This window comes from Symphalangus syndactylus, chromosome 6 (assembly GCF_028878055.3).
Source record: "Symphalangus syndactylus isolate Jambi chromosome 6, NHGRI_mSymSyn1-v2.1_pri, whole genome shotgun sequence".
Taxonomy (NCBI): domain Eukaryota; kingdom Metazoa; phylum Chordata; class Mammalia; order Primates; family Hylobatidae; genus Symphalangus; species Symphalangus syndactylus.
Genome location: NC_072428.2, coordinates 131,475,012 through 131,495,802, shown reverse-complemented (window position 1 = coordinate 131,495,802; position 20,791 = coordinate 131,475,012). Strand labels below are relative to the sequence as shown.

General features: G+C 47.2%; 1 protein-coding gene across 1 annotated transcript in view; it reads right to left on the bottom strand.

Moving 5' to 3' along the window:
• The window catches only part of TMEM178B (transmembrane protein 178B), a 414,373-nt gene that overhangs the window by 24,375 nt on the left and 369,207 nt on the right, over positions 1-20,791 (bottom strand). Inside the window, exon 3 of the mRNA XM_055284269.2 lies at positions 18,704-18,841. Within this exon, the coding sequence (XP_055140244.1) occupies positions 18,704-18,841 (138 nt within the window). The remainder of the gene's footprint in view (positions 1-18,703; positions 18,842-20,791) is intronic.

The window sequence follows — 20,791 nt, the reverse complement described above, 5'->3', positions numbered from 1 at the left end:
ATCTAAATGATCCTACGACTCTAGGTATTGGGGTAAGAAGGTGCCATTCTCTCTGACTTGCTCTAGAACTAGCTGTCACTTATTTTGTCCAACATGAACTATCTGGAGAGAGGATACTGCTTCTCACCTCCTGACATGCACAGAAGGGGTGGTGGATGAGACCATTAGATGTCATTATTTGACATCAATGTGCATATGAGGCTCAGCTCTAAACTGCCTTGATTCTAAGCATGGAAGGATTGGGCCCCAGCTGTTTAAGTGTCTGGAATAAATTGTCTCCTGAATGAAATCTCTCTGGCTTCTGCCCTATCTGATTCAAGCCAATGCCATGTTAATTAGTAGAGGGAGAAGCTTGGGGTGGTAGCCAAAAGATCAGGCAAGCCTGCCACCTGGTTTGGCTATGTTTCCACATGCCCAGCACATTTGTCAGCTTGGCCCTGGCCTTTCTCTGAGATGAAAACCGAAACCCAAGTGAATTTTGCATGCTGTCACCCCACCACTGGGTCACTGAATGCAAACATAGCTTTATATGGATAAATCATTTGCACGTAATGTTTATAATATGATAGACATTGTTCCAAGAGCTTTACAAATGTTAACTCTTTTAATCCTCGAAGCAACGTTATAAGGTTTAGATGAGGAAAATGAGGCACAGAGAGGTTAAGCAATTTGCCTGAGGCCACACAGCAATTTCATGTTACATCTGTATTGATTGTCTCTCCAGTTGCACTGAAATCAGTATAAGCAAAGAAGCTCTCTTCTTCTTCAGTAGGACCCTACACACAGTGATCTTTAAATAAGATTCATCAACTAGCTGGTGAGATTGGAAGAAGAGGGATTATCATTATCAAATGTGGCCCCGAGGAGGTTCTGAGGGCCCTTCAGACTCAGGCCGAGTTGGTAAAATCTGACTACTTCATAGAACTAGGGAAGCCTATCACAACCTGTATACAACTTCACACATTATTTGTGTCAGGTAGAAGGGTGACTCCTTCTGAAGGGACACAAGTTTTCTATGAGGAATAGGATAGAGAGGTCAAGAAAGGAAATGAATCAAGATCAGAGCACTAAATCTCTTTCAATGAGAATCCCTGTAGCTTCTCAACAGGTCAGGGACTAAACCAGTGGACAGAGGAAGCTGGTGGTCAGAAGAGGGCCCAAAGGAGCTCAGCATGGACTTCAGCCCATCAGGAATGTCCTCTTCTCCCTTCAGGTCCTCCCCCAAGCCCTCTGCCTTGGGAATGGGTCTCTACCTGGCAGCCCTTTTAGCTCTACTTTCCTCTCAGGGGTTTATTCAAGGAATGAGAATTATTCACTCATCTTCCACACCCCCTTCTGAATTCAAACTCTAATGAGAAAAGAACCACAGAAAGGAGGCAGATGAGGAGAAATATACCAGCTCTGTTACTGACAAGGCTATAGTGGCAACTGTGGCTTGTTCCATTGTCTCATGGCCACAATCAAGATCCCCAATACTTTCTCTCCAGGCTTACATTTTAGGAGGGAACGTTTGAATCTGTAGAGCAGATACACTCGCCCAGAAGTGTTGACTCATATTGGTGGGTGGAAGAAAGGAAAGGAAAGGAAAAGAAGGAGAGGAGAGGAGAGGAGAGGAGAGGAGGAAAGGAAGAAAGGTCCCCAAAGTGGCCTCCTGAAGCTGGCCTGGGTCTTGGGCCCTGACCCCAGGAAGGCTGACCACATGGAGACGTGAGCACGGGGAGGGGACCCAAAGGGTGCTGGGCCCTACGTGCTTGGCTTTCTCTCCCACCAATGTCACCATCAGAGAAGGCAGTCACTTCTCTGTAAGGCCTTAGAAGGTGGAGTCTGCATCCTCCTAAAGAGAGGAGAGAAGTTTCCTACTTTATGACATGGGGTCTAGGTGGAATGCTGAGGTGAGAAGAGAATGGCTGCCCCACTTCCCTTAGCCATGCTCACTCAGGGGCTATAAAAAGCTGTGAGCCAGAGGCTTTGGGGAAATGTGATTTTGATGGAACTTATCTGAAAATGTTAAGAGCTGAGCCAGAGGGGTAATTATATTAATTATTATTTTAAATAAATTGTGCCTGGGAGTGCAGCAGAAACTTCAAGAAGAGATTCTTAGGTTTTGCTAGGGTGGCAATGGGAAGTACACAGCTCTTGACATTCCCTATTACACAGGGCCCAAATTGGAGGGTCAAATATCACACTAGATTTACATTTTAACTTTATGTAAAGCTGCTTAAGTTTTTTTTTTTTTTTTTTAGATAAAAGGGATTTTTTGCTTCATTCACAACAGAGTTTAGTTACATAGGGATATATAAAAATGGAAATCTATTAATGACATGTGAAATCCTAAACTAGAATGAATAAATAAAGACTTGGCATACTGCTTCCGAAAAGTTGCCAGTTCTAGGTCTAGGGAGCAGTTTCCTTTGACAGATGGACATTAAAAACCCTTCGAGGGGCAATGAGAAGAACGGGGCATTACTGCTCCAGCCTCAACCATTAGCTCCCCTGCGAGGCCTCTTGACTCCCCAGGAGAGGGAGGCTCCCTTTGTCCATATTTCCACAATCTGCCCTGTTACAAGCACTTGTCATGGGGTGCTCTGAGCACTTACATGCCTCTACCACTTGCCTGGGCAGTCTTTAAGGACAGGGACCACACAAGTTACTATTTGAGTGTCCTAGGTATTAACACAAGGTCCACCACACAGTAGGTATCCAATCAATGTTTACTTAGCTGAACTTAGTTTGTAAAGCAGATAATTAAGAGTGTGATAGAGTTGTTTCCAAAAATTTGAAAGACTTGGAGGAAAAAGGCACTGGCTGTAATTTATGTCACTTTAGCAGAAAGGACCCAAGGCCAAGAAGTCACAGTGACCAGAAACCTTAAAATAAAGATGAGCAAAATAACAACTGGAGTCACCCACAAGGCAGGGAGCCCCTGCCACCAAGGAGGTTTCGACTCAGAGGAAAGCTAGGAAATAACTAGATCGCTACTGTCCAAGACACTCACAATGAGGCCAGTGGCATCAAAATGGAACAAAGTGAGGTCTGAGTTCAGAGGAGGAGTCTGGGTCTAGGTAAGATCATTCAAAAAGGTTTCTAGAAGATGCTAACTGTAAGTTGAGCCTTGACAACAGCTTCGGGCTTCAATAGGCAGAAAAGGGTGTCATGGAGGCAGTGACAGTCAGTGGCTGGGGTGACTGGAACACCTGTGGCTCACGGACCTGTGGCTAAGGCACATGAGACAAGATTGTGGCTGACATTCAACTCCAGGCTTGGGACATTGGCCTTTATTCTCTTAACAACGGGGAGCCACAAAATATTTTTTCAACAGAGAAATGATGTAAGTGTATTTTAGAAAAACAGTATGCTGTAAAGGATGAATTTAGTGGAAAGTAGGGAAATGAAAATTTATAGAGTGCCTACTCTCTGCTAGATTTTTTTTTAATATATTAACTTGTTTTATCTACACGACAACCCTACAGGGTAAGCAGCACTATGTCAATTTTACAGATGAGAAAATGCAAGCTCAGAGGTTGGCAACTAAGTGGTGGGACAGAGATTTCCATCAAGGGCTAAATGACTCCCAAACTACTGCAATAGTACTAAGGGCCCAGATGGCACTCAGGGAATGGAAACAAATGAATGAGCCGCAAAGAATATTGCAAAGGAAATATTGGCAGATGCTGGCAATTGATGGAAAGGTAAGGGTGAAAACGGAAAAGTGGAAGATGACTCAGGTAACAGACTGATCTGCAAGGAAGTGAAGAAAACAAGCTCATTTGCTGGAGGAAGGGAAAGATCAGAGCAGACACGTGTTGGCTGCCTACAGTCAGTCATGCGCTTAGCATGTACTCAATAAACACAAAGCACACGCATAACGTATATAGAGAAAGGACGAATACGGGTCAAAGTATGTTTGAGGTTCCAGAAAGGTGGAGATGTCTAGAAAGCATTTTTAAAACATGAGGCCAGAGCTCAGGAAAGACTGTTTCATACACATGTTCCAGATTCATTTGTGCAGAGATAATCATTGCTGTGATGGTGGGTGTTGTTGACAAGCAGACATGTTTTTAGGTAAAAAGCAAAGAGAGTCAAAAGCCTATATTTATAGGTAGAAAAGGGCAAAGAAAACAGAAAAGGCAAAGGAAAAAGGAAAAATCAAAAGGGTATTGTTATAGAAGACAAGAGATGAGAGTTTCACAAAAGATGGAGCTAGGTCAACCCTAGTGAGGTCAGGAACAGGAGGGTCAAGGACAGGTGACAGGTGGAACAGCCAGGAGTAAGCACGTCTCCAAGAAGCCAGCTTCCGAGACAGGGCGGGAACAGAGACTCCAAGAGATGAAGTGGGTTGGTAGTGGAGCTCTAGAAGTAATAAGTAAGGATTATCCTTTCTGCCTCATGAGCCCCAAGCTTTGCCGTTTGTCTTAAAACACATAAAAATGTTCATATATCCAGCCAAAGAGACTCATTTTCCTATTTCTCTAAGAAATATTTTATGAACAGAACCAGCTTCCTCTTTCTTGCCAGCCCAAGAACACTGCCCTTCGTGTACCATGCATGATGAGATGGCAGTGTGGAGTCGTCTCTTACCCTACCAGGTCATGAGCTGTTTGAGGATCACAGCCGTGTCAGTAAGTTAATGGTTATTTGGAAGATAGTGCTGCATAATTAAAAGCCCTGGCTTCAGAATCAAATAGATTTGAGTTTGAATTCTGGCTTTGGGAATGATGTGGCCAAGTACCTTGTCCAAGGTACTTTAACTCTAAGCGAGTGCTAGGAACTGCAAAGAAGGTAGGAGTCTAATGAGTGCTAAACTGAGCACGCATTATTAAAAATGTACTTAGTGCTCACTACAGGCCAGGCATGGTTCTGAGCATTTTGCACATCAACTCATTTAATTCTCAAAACAACCGTACAAGGCAGGTATGATTTTACAGGTGGTGATACAGAGGTGTATAAAGGAGAAATCTGCCTAGGGTTGCAGAACTTTTGAGTCTGATTCCAAATAACATTCATTCCATCTGGCCTCGAGGCCTTTGTTAACACTTTGGTAGCAGAAGTGGCTCCATTTTGCCTTCTTGGCCTGTCTTCCCCCTTCCTACCCCAAACAACATCTGCCTGCCCCTTGCTGGTGGGAGTGGAGGAGGACCCTCTGGCTTATGGCTGTGAATGAATGCATGTGAGTAAGCCTGTGTTTTGGGGGCCTGTCCCTTTACCCCAGGTGGCATTCCCAGTAACCTTTTCTTTTCTCCCATTGTCACAGGAACACAAAAGTAAGAATGGGTACCAGTCTGAAGACCTTAGATTAAGACTCCATCATTTACTTAACTGCCTGACTCCAAGCTTGTTTCATGGCTCTCTGGGTCTAATTTATTATCTACAAAATTAGGGTGGTAATGTCAACCTTAAAGGGCTGCTGAGAAGATGAAAGGAGATAATGTTGGAACAGTGTCTACTATTGACTTGCTATAGATTGTCTGCTCCTCTTCTTCCCTCTCCACCTCTTCCACCTGCCTCCTATGGGGGTTTTCAGGTCAAATGAGACCTTATCCTCCCTTTAAAGCTCGGTGAACTGTAAGGTGTTACCCAAAACATAAACGGCCCCCTTTCCTCCCTTTTTGGGTGACCACAAACTTCCTGCTCTAAGAATGTTGGATGGGTGGATTGGCAATGTCCTCTTTTCTGCTGAAACAACACAAAATTCTTTTGTTTTAAATATTTTGCACTTAAGGGTTTTGGTCCTGAAAAAGAAAACAGCTAATTTATCTCTTATTGATCCAGGTGTCTAGCTCCTCTCTACAATTGTGAGCAACCCTGAGGCAGAGATGGGTTTGATTTTATTTTCTCTTCCACAGCACCCAGGACGTAATAGGTACTTAACAACTGGTTGTCCATTTCATGAATAACAAGCACTGGCCATGTTCAAATGGTTCACTAAAGTGGGGATGGGCTTGCCTCCTTCACAGCCACATCTTGGAAGTCCTTGAGCTTTTGATAGCATCTATCAATAGGGTGAGTGCATTTTCCAAACGCCAAATCAAGACCCAAGGTGTGAGAAATGATCTGATCATAGGAAACTATGTTTGAAATCAGGAGGACTCCAGAAAGTCAGGGAGGCACAGTAGCTTTGCATAGAGTCTCCTCATTCCTCAATTATTTCAGACATGGTGAGAAAATGCAAGCCATTTCCTGCCTGTCCCAGTAGCCCAGACTCTGTTAGGATGAGCGGGTATATCCACAAGAGCAGAATTCATTTACAGCTCAGGGACTGTGTTCACAGATCCTCTCCAGTGTAATGCTTTGAGACCTTCCCAGAGTCCCTCTCCCCTAGGCCTTAAAGGCCCCTGTATTGTATGGACAGCTGAATTGTTCAGGCTTGCCAGGCTTCGCCCACCTCCTCTGCAGGGGTGCATCATCTGCAGTGAGATTCAGAGAGACTGCTTGGGCCAAGGTGTGTCTGGCGGCTCATAGTGAGGGCTGCTGCTGAGTCCTTGCTCCCCAGCTCTCGATCTGGGCCAGTTCTCCGAGTCTCTGGTACCCAGAGGGAGCCAGGCTCCCTCCCTCCTGTCTGCACATTCTGACTTACTCACTGCAAATGTGCTCTAAGCCTATCTCAGGGGGACCCTGTGTCTGGTCGGGTCTGGTCCGGTTTGCCCTGGTGCCCGGTGGCTTCAATTCCATCCTCCAGGCTCTAGACCCTGTAGTACATCTCAGCCATCAAGGATTGGAGGTGACAAGGAGCCTCAGGAGGGCAGAGAGTGCCCCCCTTCCTTGGGTCAGGCTATTTTTGGTCACTTCTTACCTGTCTTTAACCCCTCTACTCTCAACCTTCCCCCACCCCTGCAATCAATGCCCCCATCCTCAGAGGACAGGAGAGAGAAAATTCCTCTTCACTTTGACCTGCTTCTCCCTCTTGTTTCCTGGAAACAGCTTTTAAGCCTAATAGGAGGGGTCTCTCCATTTACTTCAGAAACCAGCATTTTTCTTTGATTTGTGACTTGTTTCAAGGGCCAGAAGCTTGCCTGACAAGTTCCCTTTCTCTGAAACTTACAAACCTCTGTAAGAGCATCCCAGAAGAGCCACGGGGAGGGAGACTTTTGAAATTACTTTAGAAATGACCTAAGTTTCCATAGCAATCCAGCACTGTGGAGTCGTCATCATATTCCAGGTCTTTCTGTTTCCACTGAAAGGGCTGTTGGAGGAATCAGTCCCTTCTCGACAACCACTCCAGAGGTAGAGATGGTCTTCATCTTCCCTGTCCCCCTTCTCTCCTCCTGTTCACCCTCCTCCCAGCCCACCTTGCTTGTCTGTCCATGATATGGAAGCAACGGACCCCAACTCAGCACAGTTTCGTGATTTCCACCCCAGAGAAGACAGGGTCTTGTAAATGCTGACAGGAGGAGACCTCGGGGTGTCGGGGTCCCAGTCTGAGCCTGGACTGCATTCACTCAGTCATTTGGACATGTCCAGCACGGCTGTGGTGGTGGAGGCAGGCCAGCCGGGAGGGCACCGGGCTGGGGCAAATCACTCATCCTAAGTGAGAACTCAAATCATCTCCCCACCCTCAGTCTGGACACTGAGAACCAAAGCCTGACCTTACTGTCTACAGGAACATGGCTTTGCTATTCTGCCATCTCCTTTACACTTCTGGGACTGTCCTGTGCAAGTAAATGATTTGATTGTCTCATTACAGGAACTTTCCAAAAGATCCACCAACACTTTCATCAAAAGCATTAACTGACAGCATGTGCCTCAAGATTCTCTGAATCCCTGGCCTCAAAATCTTCACCTTGCTGTTCCCACCAGTCCAGGACATTATCATTATTCTTACGCAATCATTATCCAATTATTCATACCCAACGTTAATCACATATCCACACTGAAATAATGGCTTTAAATCAAACGTCCAATTCTCAATAAATTCTGATCTTCCTCCCTCCCCCAGAGGCCTTGTCAAGGTTTTGCAAGGTGCATTCTTTCTTATCACAGAAAGAAATTGTCTTATTAACAGCTTTTCCTGATTAACAGGTTGTGTTCTCAGTATTTAGGGAGTAGCTTTTGACATAAGGAAGAGGCACACATGCTTTGTGTGATTATTCAATCATCAAAGGCAAGCGGTGGTCTTAAGCACAGCAGACTGGTTAGGGAGAAGGGGCTTTACAAGCAGAATAGAGACTAGATCTGGTTTCTTAAGATCTCTGGGAGCCCCTGCAGCAAAAGTCTATGGAGTTCCAGGCTCAGGGCATTTAAGTGTGGGACAGTGCGAGAGGCAGAACTGGCTTCATGGGCATGTGATCTAGGCAGTCGCCCACTTGCTTGGATCATCTACTGTTGCTGTCCTGAAATTCTTAATCATGTTTGAACAAGGGGTACTGCGTTTTCATCCTGCACTGGGCCCCACAAATTGTATAGCCGGTACAGGCTAGATGGTGCGGCTGCCCCTGCAACACCTTCAGGGGGCACGTGCCAGCCCCCTAACCCTGCTCGGGCTTCTCCAGATATGGACAGACACAGCACCCCACTCACTGGAACTGGGAGTGGCAGGTGGTAGAGAGGCTGACATAGCCAGAGAGTTTGATAAAAGTCACACAGTATCAAATGATTGCCCAGGAAAGAAGCCCAGGGCAAGCTGTGAAACCGATAGAGGGCAGGGCAAGCAGAATGGGGACGGACGCCCCTCAGTCCATCAGCCCCTGCCCACGCCTCTGAGGCCCTTCATGATCTGCTCTTGGCGGAGTCATCTCTGTCTCGCTCTGCTCCCATCACAGTCATCCTCTCACTCAACTTCTTCAGACCCAACAAGCTCAGTCCTCTCCTAGGCCCCTTCTCCTTGCTGCTCATTTTACCTGGCATGGTCTTGCCCCAAGTCTTCTTATGGCTCTCTGCCCCCTACATTCAAGCCCTGTTCAAACATCACCACCACTGATAGGCCCTCCATGCCCTCTCTAACAACAGCCATGCCCCCATCTCTATCACCTTCCCAGCTTTATTTTTCTCTACAGTTCTTATCACCTAACATCGCACTATATTTTTATGGCACTTGCTTTTGGTCTGTCTCTCCAACTTGAATGTAAGCTTCCTGAGGACTTTATCCTGCTCTTCCCTGTATCCTAGGTGCCTCAACAGTGTCTGGCACATAATAGGCAATCAGTATTTATTGAGCACACAAATAAATGAATGAGTAGGGGTGATCAGTCGGAGAGATATTATCTGTCTAAAGATTTCTTCTTGTTCATCTCGATGGCATGTAGTGTGTTTGTGTGGCATTTGTAGTGATGGGATGATGCTGCTCAGGGCAGTGTCACTAAAGGTGGTTATTTAAAAAAAGAAGTATTTCAGTAGCTGAATAATAATAATACCTAAAAAGGTATTGAGCACAATGCCAGGCATTGTTGTGAGCCCTTCACATGTATTAACTCTGCAAGTCTCATAGCTGTGCCTGAAGTGGGTCCTGTTACTTGACCTCTTTTATAGATGAGAAAATTGAAGCAAGGCATGAAAAGTGGATAAGAAATTTTCCTACGGCCACGTGGCTAGTCCAAGACTCTTTTGGTCCTGGACTGGTTCTCCATGACAAAACCATAATTCCCTCTTCAATTTGGTGATTCAACTTAACTAGGACTCTCACCCCCAATCAAGAAGTAGAGAATGGAAGACAGCTCATGTGCAAGTGTAGACAAGGGTTGGCTCTTCCCAAAGAAACACTCTGAGATGACTTCACCAACCATCCTCCTTTGCATCTCCTTCCAGGGGCTGCTCTGTCTTAGCATTTCCCTCCAGAAAGCCAATGACAAAGACTCCTCCTGCTCTGGCGAACATGTGGCACTGTGGCTTTCCCGAAGGCTTGGCAGGCGAGTGATGGGGCACTCTGACATGGCTTTTAATCGCTGACCAGATTTGGATTCACAGGGCTAAGGCTGCTCCCTGTTCTCTTCTGAACCCCACATCTGTCGGAGGGGCAGGTCCCATTGGGTGGCAAAGGTGAAACTCCTTTGGGTCTGCCCCAGCTTCAGTGTGAAAATGAGGCCCTCCTGCTGCCTGGGTTACTGAAGTGGTGCATCCTGGCCACTCATTCTACATGAGGTACATTAGGTAAGCCCGGATGTTATTTCCTAGTCTTCCTGACAATGTGTCTTCTCCCTCAAATGTCTTTTAGTGACATGATTTACCCCCTCCCTGATTTGTTTTAATTGTAATCATCAAATGCTAATAAATATTGAAATCTGCACTTTCCAAGAGGCAAGATACGCTCCAGGGTATGAAGTAGTTTGTGAGTCTCTAATCAGGATTTTGAAAGAAAGATTATAAGACAGAAAGTCAAGAGATGAGTTGTGATGTTCTAGTGAAATCTCACATAAAACTATAAAAGCAGATTGGCAGGGTAAGGAGATGGGTTTTATGCCAGAGTTGCCCTTGATTCGCCATGATAGATCACAGATACTTCTCTGCCTATTAAAATGGACTTCACTTAGGCTATACATGTAACAGTAACAGTTACCATTTATCAAGGGTTTATTGTAAGCCTGTCTCATAGTAAGTCATTAGCTTACTGAATATATTCTCCCTCCCCAAAATATCTAACTTACATGGTCCTTCTACTCCATGTCTCCCCTCTCTGACCTAAGAGTCATGAAGTTTGAGACATAATGCCTCCTGAACTTCTATTAGGTTTGTGCAAAAGTAACTGCCATTTTTGTCATTACTTTTAATTACTTTGAAACATCATCCTAGCCATGTTTCTAAGTACAGCAAGCTAGGCATAACAGTGGGGAAAGGCTGGTAGGGAAACCTGAATGTTGTTCTATAAGACAGTAAATCATTTTACTGTCTAAAAGAAACAGTCCTCCAGGCAAGATGGCCATTGCCTTGGACTTTTCATTTTAGGCTTGTATATTTTCAGAATGCCCAGGCCTCCATCAAGGTCTTTGTCTAGCAGCAGAAGAGTGTTATGCTGAGTGTCTGGGGGTTCATCACACAGCTGAACTGCTCTCTGGTGAGCTTGGTGGAGCGGGTATAGATGCCAGACATGTGGCATCATTGGTTTGCAAATCACTGCAATCACTCACACATAATAGCCTGAGCTTCTTTAGGGCATTCTCTTCGTTCCCCCTGACTGACTGGGAAGGTATAAAAGGTCACACTGATCACAGGTGGTAGGAAAAGAAACTTTAATGATTTCCTTTTCTCATTACCACCTGTGCCCTTGGTTCTGGCCACGGTCTCCTCCATATGCCCCTTTGTGCTTTGTGAAAGGAGGGAAGGGAGAGAGGGAGACACAGAGTGAATGACACATACTAGCACCCACTTAGAAGCCCAGAACCAGAGTTGTGCTAGTGTGGGAAGAAGCAGGGGCTGTGGGGCCACAGAGATCTTCAACATGGGGTGCCAAAAGCAGGGGCAGGGCTGGGGATGCAAGAAAGCAGGCTGGGTCCCAGGCTGGGCTCCAGCTGTCATCTGCCACTCACTGGCCAGGTGACCTAGGACAACTTGACATGACTACTTTTACCTGGTGACACAAGGAAGTGGAACTGGTTGGTCTCTAAAGTCCCTTTTATTTTATATCTATGAGTCCAAGTTCAAGACAGAAAGCTCTTCATGAATTCAAGTGTAATTCATACTCTACCTCCAAAAAGAATTTGAGATAGTTTATAACAGAAGTAGATAGATCCTTGGACTGTTCAAATAAAGACAAGAGGATCAGAAATCTCATGAAAGGGGCGATGATTAGAATAGGAACAGAAGATAATATGGGGTATTTTACTGAAGAATTGCTGCTCTATTGAGACAAAACCAAAATATTTTGTTTGTTACACACAATTCACTTTTCCTATATATTTGTTTCACAAATATTTATTAAGAGCACAGACATTGTTCCCAACATTAGTGATACCTTAGGGAAGGTATCCCTTCATGAAAGCAGACAAAGTTCTGGAGATCATGGAGCATATATCTAAGTTCAGGGAGAGAGACAGTGAACAAATCCAGAATGTTAAAAACATTTCAGACACCTAGCACCCAAGCACCCATACCTTGGTTTCTAATGCCTTTCTCTAATAAAAGGAAACAGAACTCCTTGAAGAAATGGCTGATTCTAGTTCTAGGGCAGGAAATATATAAGATAAGCCTGCCAAAAACTAAGTGCTCCAACAAGCAAACAAACAAAAAATAATCAAAACCAAACCCCACTTTGATGGGGGTATCTCAAACAGGCACAGGAGCCAACAGAAAGCTCTCCCAATGGCCAAAGCTGTAACAATGAGAGCAACAAAAGAAGGTAGTATTGGATTAAACCCAAAGATAAACGCTCATCAGTCCACACTGGTATAAATGACTGAATAAATTAATAAATGGGGGAGAAGAGACAGATCTCCTCCCACGCGGAGGAATTCCAAATTACATAGCTACTCCATCCTGCAGACGCATCTCCATCGCAGCACTCCATCTTCACGTCCCATTCCTCAAGCGTGAGCTGCACGTGGTGACTTCCTTCTGAGGAAGTCATGGGAAATGGGGGAAAAATAATTTTACAGTGTGGAAACTTGAGAAACACATGATCAGGACAACAACAGTCACAAATCATGTTGAAATAATGTGATGAAAATGGCATTTTAGGCTGGGCGCGGTGGCTCACGCTTGTAATCCCAGCACTCTGGGAGGCGAGGTGGGCAAATCACGAGGTCAGGAGATCGAGACCACGGTGAAACCCCGTCTCTACTAAAAATACAAAAAATTAGCCGGGCGTGGTGGCGGGCGCCTGTAGTCCCAGCTACTCAGAGAGGCTGAGGCAGGAGAATGGCGTGAACCCGGGAGGTGGAGCTTGCAGTGAGTCGAGATTGCGCCACTGCACTCCAGCCTGGGCGACAGAGTGAGACTCCGTCTCAAAAAAAAAAAAAAAAAAAAAGAAAATGGTATTTTACCTCTTTCTCCCCAAAACCCCTAACCCAGTCTAATCGTGACAAAAACATCAGACAAGTTTCAATAGAAGAGCATTCTACAATATGCCTGACTAGTACTCTTTCAAACTGCTAAGATCACCGAAAACAAGGAAAGCCTGAGAAACAGCTACAGCCAAGAGGGGCCTATGCAGGCTCAAGAATGACGTGCAGTGTGGTGTCCTGAGCGGGATCCTAGAACAGGAAAGGGCGCCAGGTGAAAACTGAGGGAATCCGAGTCAGCTGGGGCCGTTGGCTAATAATAATGTACATATTTACTCATTAGTAATAACAAATGTATCATAATCATGCAACATGTTAGTAACACAGGGAACTGGGTACAGTGGCAGAAGATACTCTGGGAAGTCTACAATCTGCTCAATTTTTCTGTAAATCTAAAACTGTTCTAAAAAATAAGTTCTATTAAAAATCAAACAAACAAACAGAGGGTCTAGAGGTCAGAGACGGAAGAAGTCAGAGATTCTCTCTCTTGCTGGCCTTGAATAAGCAAACTTCCCTGAGTTCTGCAGCTGCAAGGAAATGAATTCTGCCAACATTGTGATCTTGGAAGAGGGCCTCAAACATCAGATGAGAACCCAGCCCCAGCTGATGCCTTGATCACAGTTTTGTGGGACCTTCCACAGAAAATCCAGTTAAGTTGTACCTGGGATTCTGAACCATGTAATCTGTGAAATAGTAAGTGTTTGTTGTTTTAAGCTCCTAAGAAATCAGCCAGAATGAAAACACCACCACCACAAACGTTTTGGAAAATAAAGTGGGTGCTACTGAAAATTAAATAAAGTGGAGAGCATGCCTGGGTGGCTAAATGAAACTGGGTGGTCAAGAAAGCCCTCTCTAAAAGGGTGGAACCTGAATTGGAAAAATGAGCCATCCACAAGGGATTACAATGAAACACTATGGGCAAAGAAGTCAGCTCGCTCCAGGGCCTTGAAATAAAACTTTGGGTGTTCCGGGGTAGAAAGGCAGCCAGTGTGGTGAGAGTGACCCGACTTTAGGGAAAGAAACAGAAAAGGAGGTGAAAGGCAGCATGAGCCCGATTACAAACAGCTTCTAAAGAGGTGTAAGGAGTTCAGATTTTAAGTTCACCTGGAAGCTATTGGACCACTGACAGTGGATGACTGACATATCTGATTTATGGTTTTAAATAAAATTATGCTAACTGCTCTGTGAAGGACTGATTGCAGGGTGGCCAGAGTGGAGTCAGGGCGTTTAGAGAGGAGGCTCCAGCATTAGGCTAGACAAAAGATCATGGAGCCTTAGACCTGATTCTGGGAGGAGGTGATGGGTGTCTTCCAGGGAGTGTGGGAGGGTGTGTGAGAGGGATCCTGTTGGGGTAGGGCATACATTGATGTTTACGCTCATCTTGGGGATCCGTATCCACGAAGCAGTACTGAGGTGCACCCAGCAAGGGAATCACAGGAACACATAGCAGTCACGTGCTCCCTTGCCTGCAGCCTTTCCCTGGTGGCATCCTGTTCCCGAGCTTCTGAATGTCACTAGTGAGTCATCAGGCACACAAATGGTGTTGTGTCAGTCCGGGCGAGATTCTCCCCCGAAGGCCCTGCCAAAGGGAAAACTGGATCCCACTTGCCACCCCCGGCCTCCTGGCTGAGCAAAGCTGCCCTCCTGAATTAATCATCTCCTCGGGGCTGAGCGTTCATTAAACAATTTGTTGCTAATTCTTTCCCAGGGTGCAGGGTGCCCCTACTTTGACCAGGAAATAGTTAAATCTGGAACAGAAAAGTTCCCAGCGCAGGCCATCTTCCTTCATATTGGAAGAGAGAAGAGGTTGGGAATAGAATTCTTCCATTTTCATGTTGGCCTTGACAGTTTCCTCTGAAGTCACCTGCAATTTCATCTCTGAACTCTAGCCTCCAAATTTACCTTCTTCATTCTTGCTGCGTCTTCCTGCTGTACCTGCTCCACATCCATGCCTCGCCAGCTCCAGGTACTGCCAATGTTGTCCCCCCACCCTTCTCACTTGTAGCCTCATTTTGCCCCTCAGGCTTCTGTCAGTGCTCAGTTATAGATGCCTGCAACCTGACCCTGGGTGAAAGCTAAGGCCACGGGGCCTTTCTGTCCCACTTTGTGATAACTCTCTATGGTTCGAGTGGCTGATTGTTCTGCTTTATCCATGAGGTCGCTGTCACAGGTGGCTTACTCTCCAAGTTTTTCAACAGGCCAACCCCTAAAGATTAACTCCTAGAGAGCAGGGACTGGCCAGGTTCTGAGAGGGGTGGTGCTGACACGTCTCTTTGACATACAGGGTTCTAGAGGTCAAGGCATCATTTTTGGGTTGATGCCCCAGGCTCTCAGTTTGCTCTATCTGCTGAACAAGGAAGGGGGAAGTGCAGCTTCTGTTCTAATCTGCTCCTTCCCTAGTCCCTAACTCACAGTCAGCAGATGGCAGCTGCCTGGGGCTTCTGGACTCCCATAGCTGTGTCTAACCCAGTTGGAAAGAACCCTAACTAGAGAAGAAAGGGAGTGCCCTCCCACCCCTGAGAGAGTCATCTTCAAGAAAGACCACATTTCAAGGGACCAGCTCTTAGTGGCTTTGTCCTCCAGCCCCTTCTGTTAGTGCCTAATGGTACCCATAAGGTATGTGGACATCCGTTTTTTCCCCAGACTCTTTCAGGAAGACATGGCTTTACCTATGGACACAGGTAACAATGCACCAGGACAAATAAGAAGGCGACCTGATCTGTGGATGAGATGGGTTTGCTCCAACCTGGATAGTGCTGCAGTCAGCAAGAGGCAGCTTTTAGAAGAGCAGCTTCCCCAAATCTTTCTGTGATGCTAACACTGTATCTTAAAGGATGGTTTTGCCACTTAAAAAATAGATTGCATGTCCCCAAGAAAGCAGATTCACCTGGGACCCTCAGTAGTAAAAGCTTGGATGAGCTTTCCCAGTAATAATTGAGGCCCCATCTCAACCCCCCGCATCTCTTGCAGCATAAAGTATGGAGAAATAGTCCTTAAAAGCTGGAGTTAAAAAAAAAAAAACATGAGAGGTCTTGGCCAACCAGTTCATCCCCGGTACCATAAAATATTAGCACTAGAAAGAACTGGAAAGTTCATCTCTTTCACTAGTTCCCAACTCTGGCTGTACATTAAGATCACCCCCAGAAGTTCCACTTGGATGGGTCTGGAGTGGGGTTCCAGCATCAGTATTTTTTTAAAAGCTCTCCAGGTGATTAAAAGTGCAGTGGTTGAGAATCACTGCCTGGACAAAGGTAAGCAAGGCTCTCGCTCACTCACCCTATAGAAAGGGGCCTCTGACTCCTAATTGAGCCCAGGGGCATTCAGAGGTCTTCCCCAGAGCCCTGGGCTTTTGGGAGGTGCCTCAGCATGGTCTAAGGGCAGGGCTCCAGGCACATTCGTATCCCTCACTGCCCCCACACTCCATCCTGGGAGGGTGCTCACCAAGGTCTCAGTTAAGTGGGATATAGCCCAATGACCCTACCACAGTCACATCTATTGGTCAACCACTGTCACCCAATTCAGTACCTTTATTGTTTGACCAGTGATGTGTTCCCTGTCTGGAAAAGATAAGCCAGCGAATTACACAATCTCTTTCTCCGGAAGTTGACTTCAACAGGCCAGAGGGAAGTTATCAAAGAGTTGAAAAGTTCTGGAGATGTAGCACCTGGGTAGGATCTGAACCTTGTGCCTCGCATGAAGACAGGGGAGAATGGAAAACCATGCAGGAGCCTCAAATGCCATCAAAGAGGTGGAGATGAAAGAGAGCTGGCCCCAGGGCTCACTGGATTCCTTATCTGCCTGAGGCCTGTTTGCTCAGCTTTTCTTGGATTCCTGGGAGACCTCTCTAGAGCCTTAGGAAAGCCTTGTCTTACCAGAGCCTGCCTTTATATATCCAAAAGAGTCTTAGAGAGAACACTCACTACAAACAGAGCTGCTCCACTTTTATCTTTTTACATTTTGGGGGGCTACATAAGATTTGGATTGCAAAGGGAAAACCAAAAAAGCTTCCATTGCTAAAATATAGTGTGGAAATCATCAAGCTAGTTTGACTCCTTGTTTCACTGAAGGGGATGCTGAGGCACAGAGCAGGGAAGCGTGCCTGGTTTTGTCAGCCTCTGTCTCTGTGGGAGACCAGAAGGAGGAATGCGGAAACTACTAGACAGAGCCACCACGTCCCTCTCCCTCCCCCAGCCTCTGCCACAACCACAGGTGTGAGGCTCACCGAGGAGGCAGCTCTGGCGTGGGGCATCCTGACTCTAATAGCAGAGGGTTTTTTTAGCCGAGTGATTTTTCCTTGGAAAGACCCTGCTTGTCTTTGGCACAGAATGGCTGTGTTTCAAGGGAATAAGGGTAGACCTTCAATAAATTCAGAACTCAAGCCAAATCCCACAGCTCACTAGCCCCCAAGATCACTCCATACACCTAGAGCAATGAACTCCTCCTGTCCCCAGCTTGACCTGCAGACAAAGAGCCAGCATGGCTGTCTCCTTCCCCCTCTGCCCCTGTTCAGAAACCCAGAGCCTGGTGGCTCACAGAAGGGACCTGAGTTGGGTGTTTACTCCAGGTGCCTAAATTCTAACTGACATTTGTTTCTAATTCAGGACTTACTTTTATTTCTTTCCATAAACATTTCTTTTTTTCTTTTTTTCTTTTTTTTGAGATGGAGTCTTGCTCTATCGCCAAGTTTGGAGTGCAGTGGCACGATCTTCGCTCACTGCAACCTCTGCCTGCCAGGTTCAAGCAATTCTCCCGCCTCAGCCTCCCAAGTGGCTGGGACTACAGGCACGTACTACCATGCCTGGCTAAATTTTTTTTTTTTTTTTTTTTTTAGTAGAGATGGGGTTTTACCAAGCTGGCCAGGCTGGTCTTGAACTCCTGACCTCATGATCCTCCCATCTTGGCCTCCCAAAGTGCTGGGATTACAGGCGTGAGCCACAATATTTCTAATTCCCTCTGTCCAGGCCCCAATCCCCCTCTACTGAGCCCCACACAATCCATCCATCTACCTTTGTCTGAGGGGTAGATGGTGATGGATATACCCAGTGGTCAACTTCAGCTTGGGACTGAGACTCAAACCAGGAGAACAAAAAGCACAGTTTAGCTCTTATAGGGAAAGAAGAGGCACAAGAGGAGTGGACTCACTGTTACTTCCCATGGATTGGACCCCTATTCCCACATAGCTGTGCAGTTCTCCTTATGTAGAATCCCTTTAGAGGGACACTGGAGCGGTCCTATGCACATGACGGTAAAATAATAGAGTAAGAGAGACAGATATAAAAGAGGGTCTAGTCCTGCCCCACCCCCACCTTACTTGAAAGAGGAGCAGCTTCAGGACCCATAAGTCAGAGGTGAAGATAGACTTTTGGACAGAAAGTGCCCAGATAGCCCCTGCTTCCAGCTTCCCACACTAATGCCCAGGGCCTATGTATAATGAAATGCCCAAGTACTTCCTGGGCTCACGCTTGTTCCAGGTCTGATATCTCCATCTGCCGTAACCACCCCTCTCATGATCATCTCCATAAGTGTCTTTCTTCCACACAGGCAGTCAGATCTGAGTGGAAGGTGAGGATCGTGTCTTATTTTCCTTTGCATCCCCAACAGCTGGTGCAGTGGCGAGGAGCTAAAAGCAACTCAAGAAGTGCTTGTGAACCAATGGATGGGTGAATGAGAACCCCAGTCACGTCATGGTCCCCTCTGCTGTGCCCTCTGGCCATTCTCCCCAAATTGTGGTAAACAGGACCCTGTCCACTGCCACCCGCAAGCCGAGCCTGCAGCCTTACCTCCCATGAGGAAGAGCAGCCCTGCCACGTACTGCATAAGGCCTCGGTCCCAGCAGCAGCCCAGCACGCCGATGATCCAGCCAAAGAGGATGATGGCCACCGCCATGCCCATGAAGCCAGCCGTCATTCTGCGTAGGTCTGTGGGGAAGCAGGCGAGCAACAGTCAGCAGCAGAGCCTGGGACTGAGGGCCAGGGTACACCCCAGCCCTGGGGTGGGTGCGGAGAGGGAGGGGCCCTCCAGGAGCAGGAAGGCAACCTGCTCTTCTCAGATAGGAGCACATAATCTTTGCAGAGGGAGGAGCCCCTGTGGTGACTCTATCCTTGTGTGCACAAACAGGCCACAGCAGTTTGGCTCTAAGCACAGGGACAGATCATCACAATATCGTGGCCGTTTCTTCTATGCCTCCTTTGTGCCAGGCATAGTGCTGCCTATCTATATAGCTATCTCAACCTTCTGAGACAGGTACTATCTTTATTCCTATTTGCAAAATGCAGCAACTTGCTGAAAGGCACACAGCTAGTAAGTGGTAGAACAGAGACTGGAACCCAGACCTGTCCAGCATTCCCAGCTTCCAAACACAGCATCACTCAGCCTCTCCAAGGAGCTGAGAACCAGAGAAATGGGCTGCTGGATCTGGGTAGTCAGGCTGCACCTGCCAAGCCCTCCCGGTCTCACTAGGAGGTTGCATGTGAGGGAAAGCTATCAGCGTGGGGGGTCTGGTGTTCTGTTCCTTCAACTCCAAGCTGGCTCCCCGGCTTAGTTTTCCCTGCATGCAGGGCTGCAGGAGGAGAGCCACACTTCCTGCTCTCCTCTAAGCTCCAGAGCAGACCCCTTTCTTGCGCTTATTCCATCTCCTCCACCCCCGGGTCAGCCCCGCTTTCTGAGTCAGTCCCTTCTCTGTTCCATGCCTGGCTGACCCATCAGCTCCAGGAGGAAGAGCGTTGTCTGGAAAGGCAGTATTTTTATCAGAAGGGAGAGGGCAGAGCTGTTGCCATGGCTCAGTTGGCCACTCAGCATCTGGCTTGGCTTCCTCCCCAGCTCCCACCCCTGCCCTCCTGCACCCAGAGGCAGCCAAAGCTGCTCTCAACCCCCCTACCCTTCCACGTGCCCACCGCACCCCAACCCCCGCCAGCTCCGGGCACACTTTCCTCATCCATCACCCCTTCTCTAGAGCTCAACCTTCTGACCCTCTGGTCATGCCACCCACTCCTCTACCCTTCACCAACACCCACCACAGCTCCCTGGGCCCTCTCTCCACCCACCCACATCTGAGCCTGTGCCCTAGGCCCGCCAGTGGGGCTCCACACAGGAGCAAAGCTATTTATCCTGCTTCTGCCCCAGGGTCTGTGCTCCCCAGGGGGTTGCAGAACAGCCTGGAGGACCCTTGGGCGTCCCTCTCTGTCAAAGGGAAGTGCCTGAAGCAAAACACATCAACACCCCATGCAAGCACACCAGCTGCTGCCTGGACAATCTTTTCTCAACCCTGAGAAACAAACACCCCACAGGTCTCTTTGGAGAACACCTCAGAGACCACATACCTCAAAAGGTGTCCAGGTCCCATCCCCTCCATTCCTCTCTCTCACTCCAGCCACCCCATGGGGAACCCCAGCAGAGCAAACAAAAAGACATATGGTGCAGTTTGGCTTAAGACCCCTCTGTAGAGGGATCCAGACCACCCTTCTTGTCCTGACATTGACCAGCAGACACTGACAGCCCCCGGCCAGGGAGGAAGTTGGCCGGGGAGCAGGGAGAGACGGGGCACAGGAGGGGAAGAGCAGCAGACCCTTCCCTTTGGTGAGGAGGGGCCTACAGAGGAAGGAGGACAGGGCTCCAGTCACAGAGGCAGAGATCTTTGAGAGCCACAGGGCAGGTTCCTGCTCTACTAGGGCCGCCCATGTCTGCCCTGGCTGACCCACGATGCCTGCCCCAGCCAGGTAGAAGCGATGCTTACAGTCACTTATGGGAACTGCCCAGGGTGCCTGATTATCATGCACAACTGCAAACCCTGCTCATATTACCATATGTGTCAGATGGAACTGCTGAAACCATCGTTTGATCACAATAGGAGCTTGTGAGCCCAGTGGCCC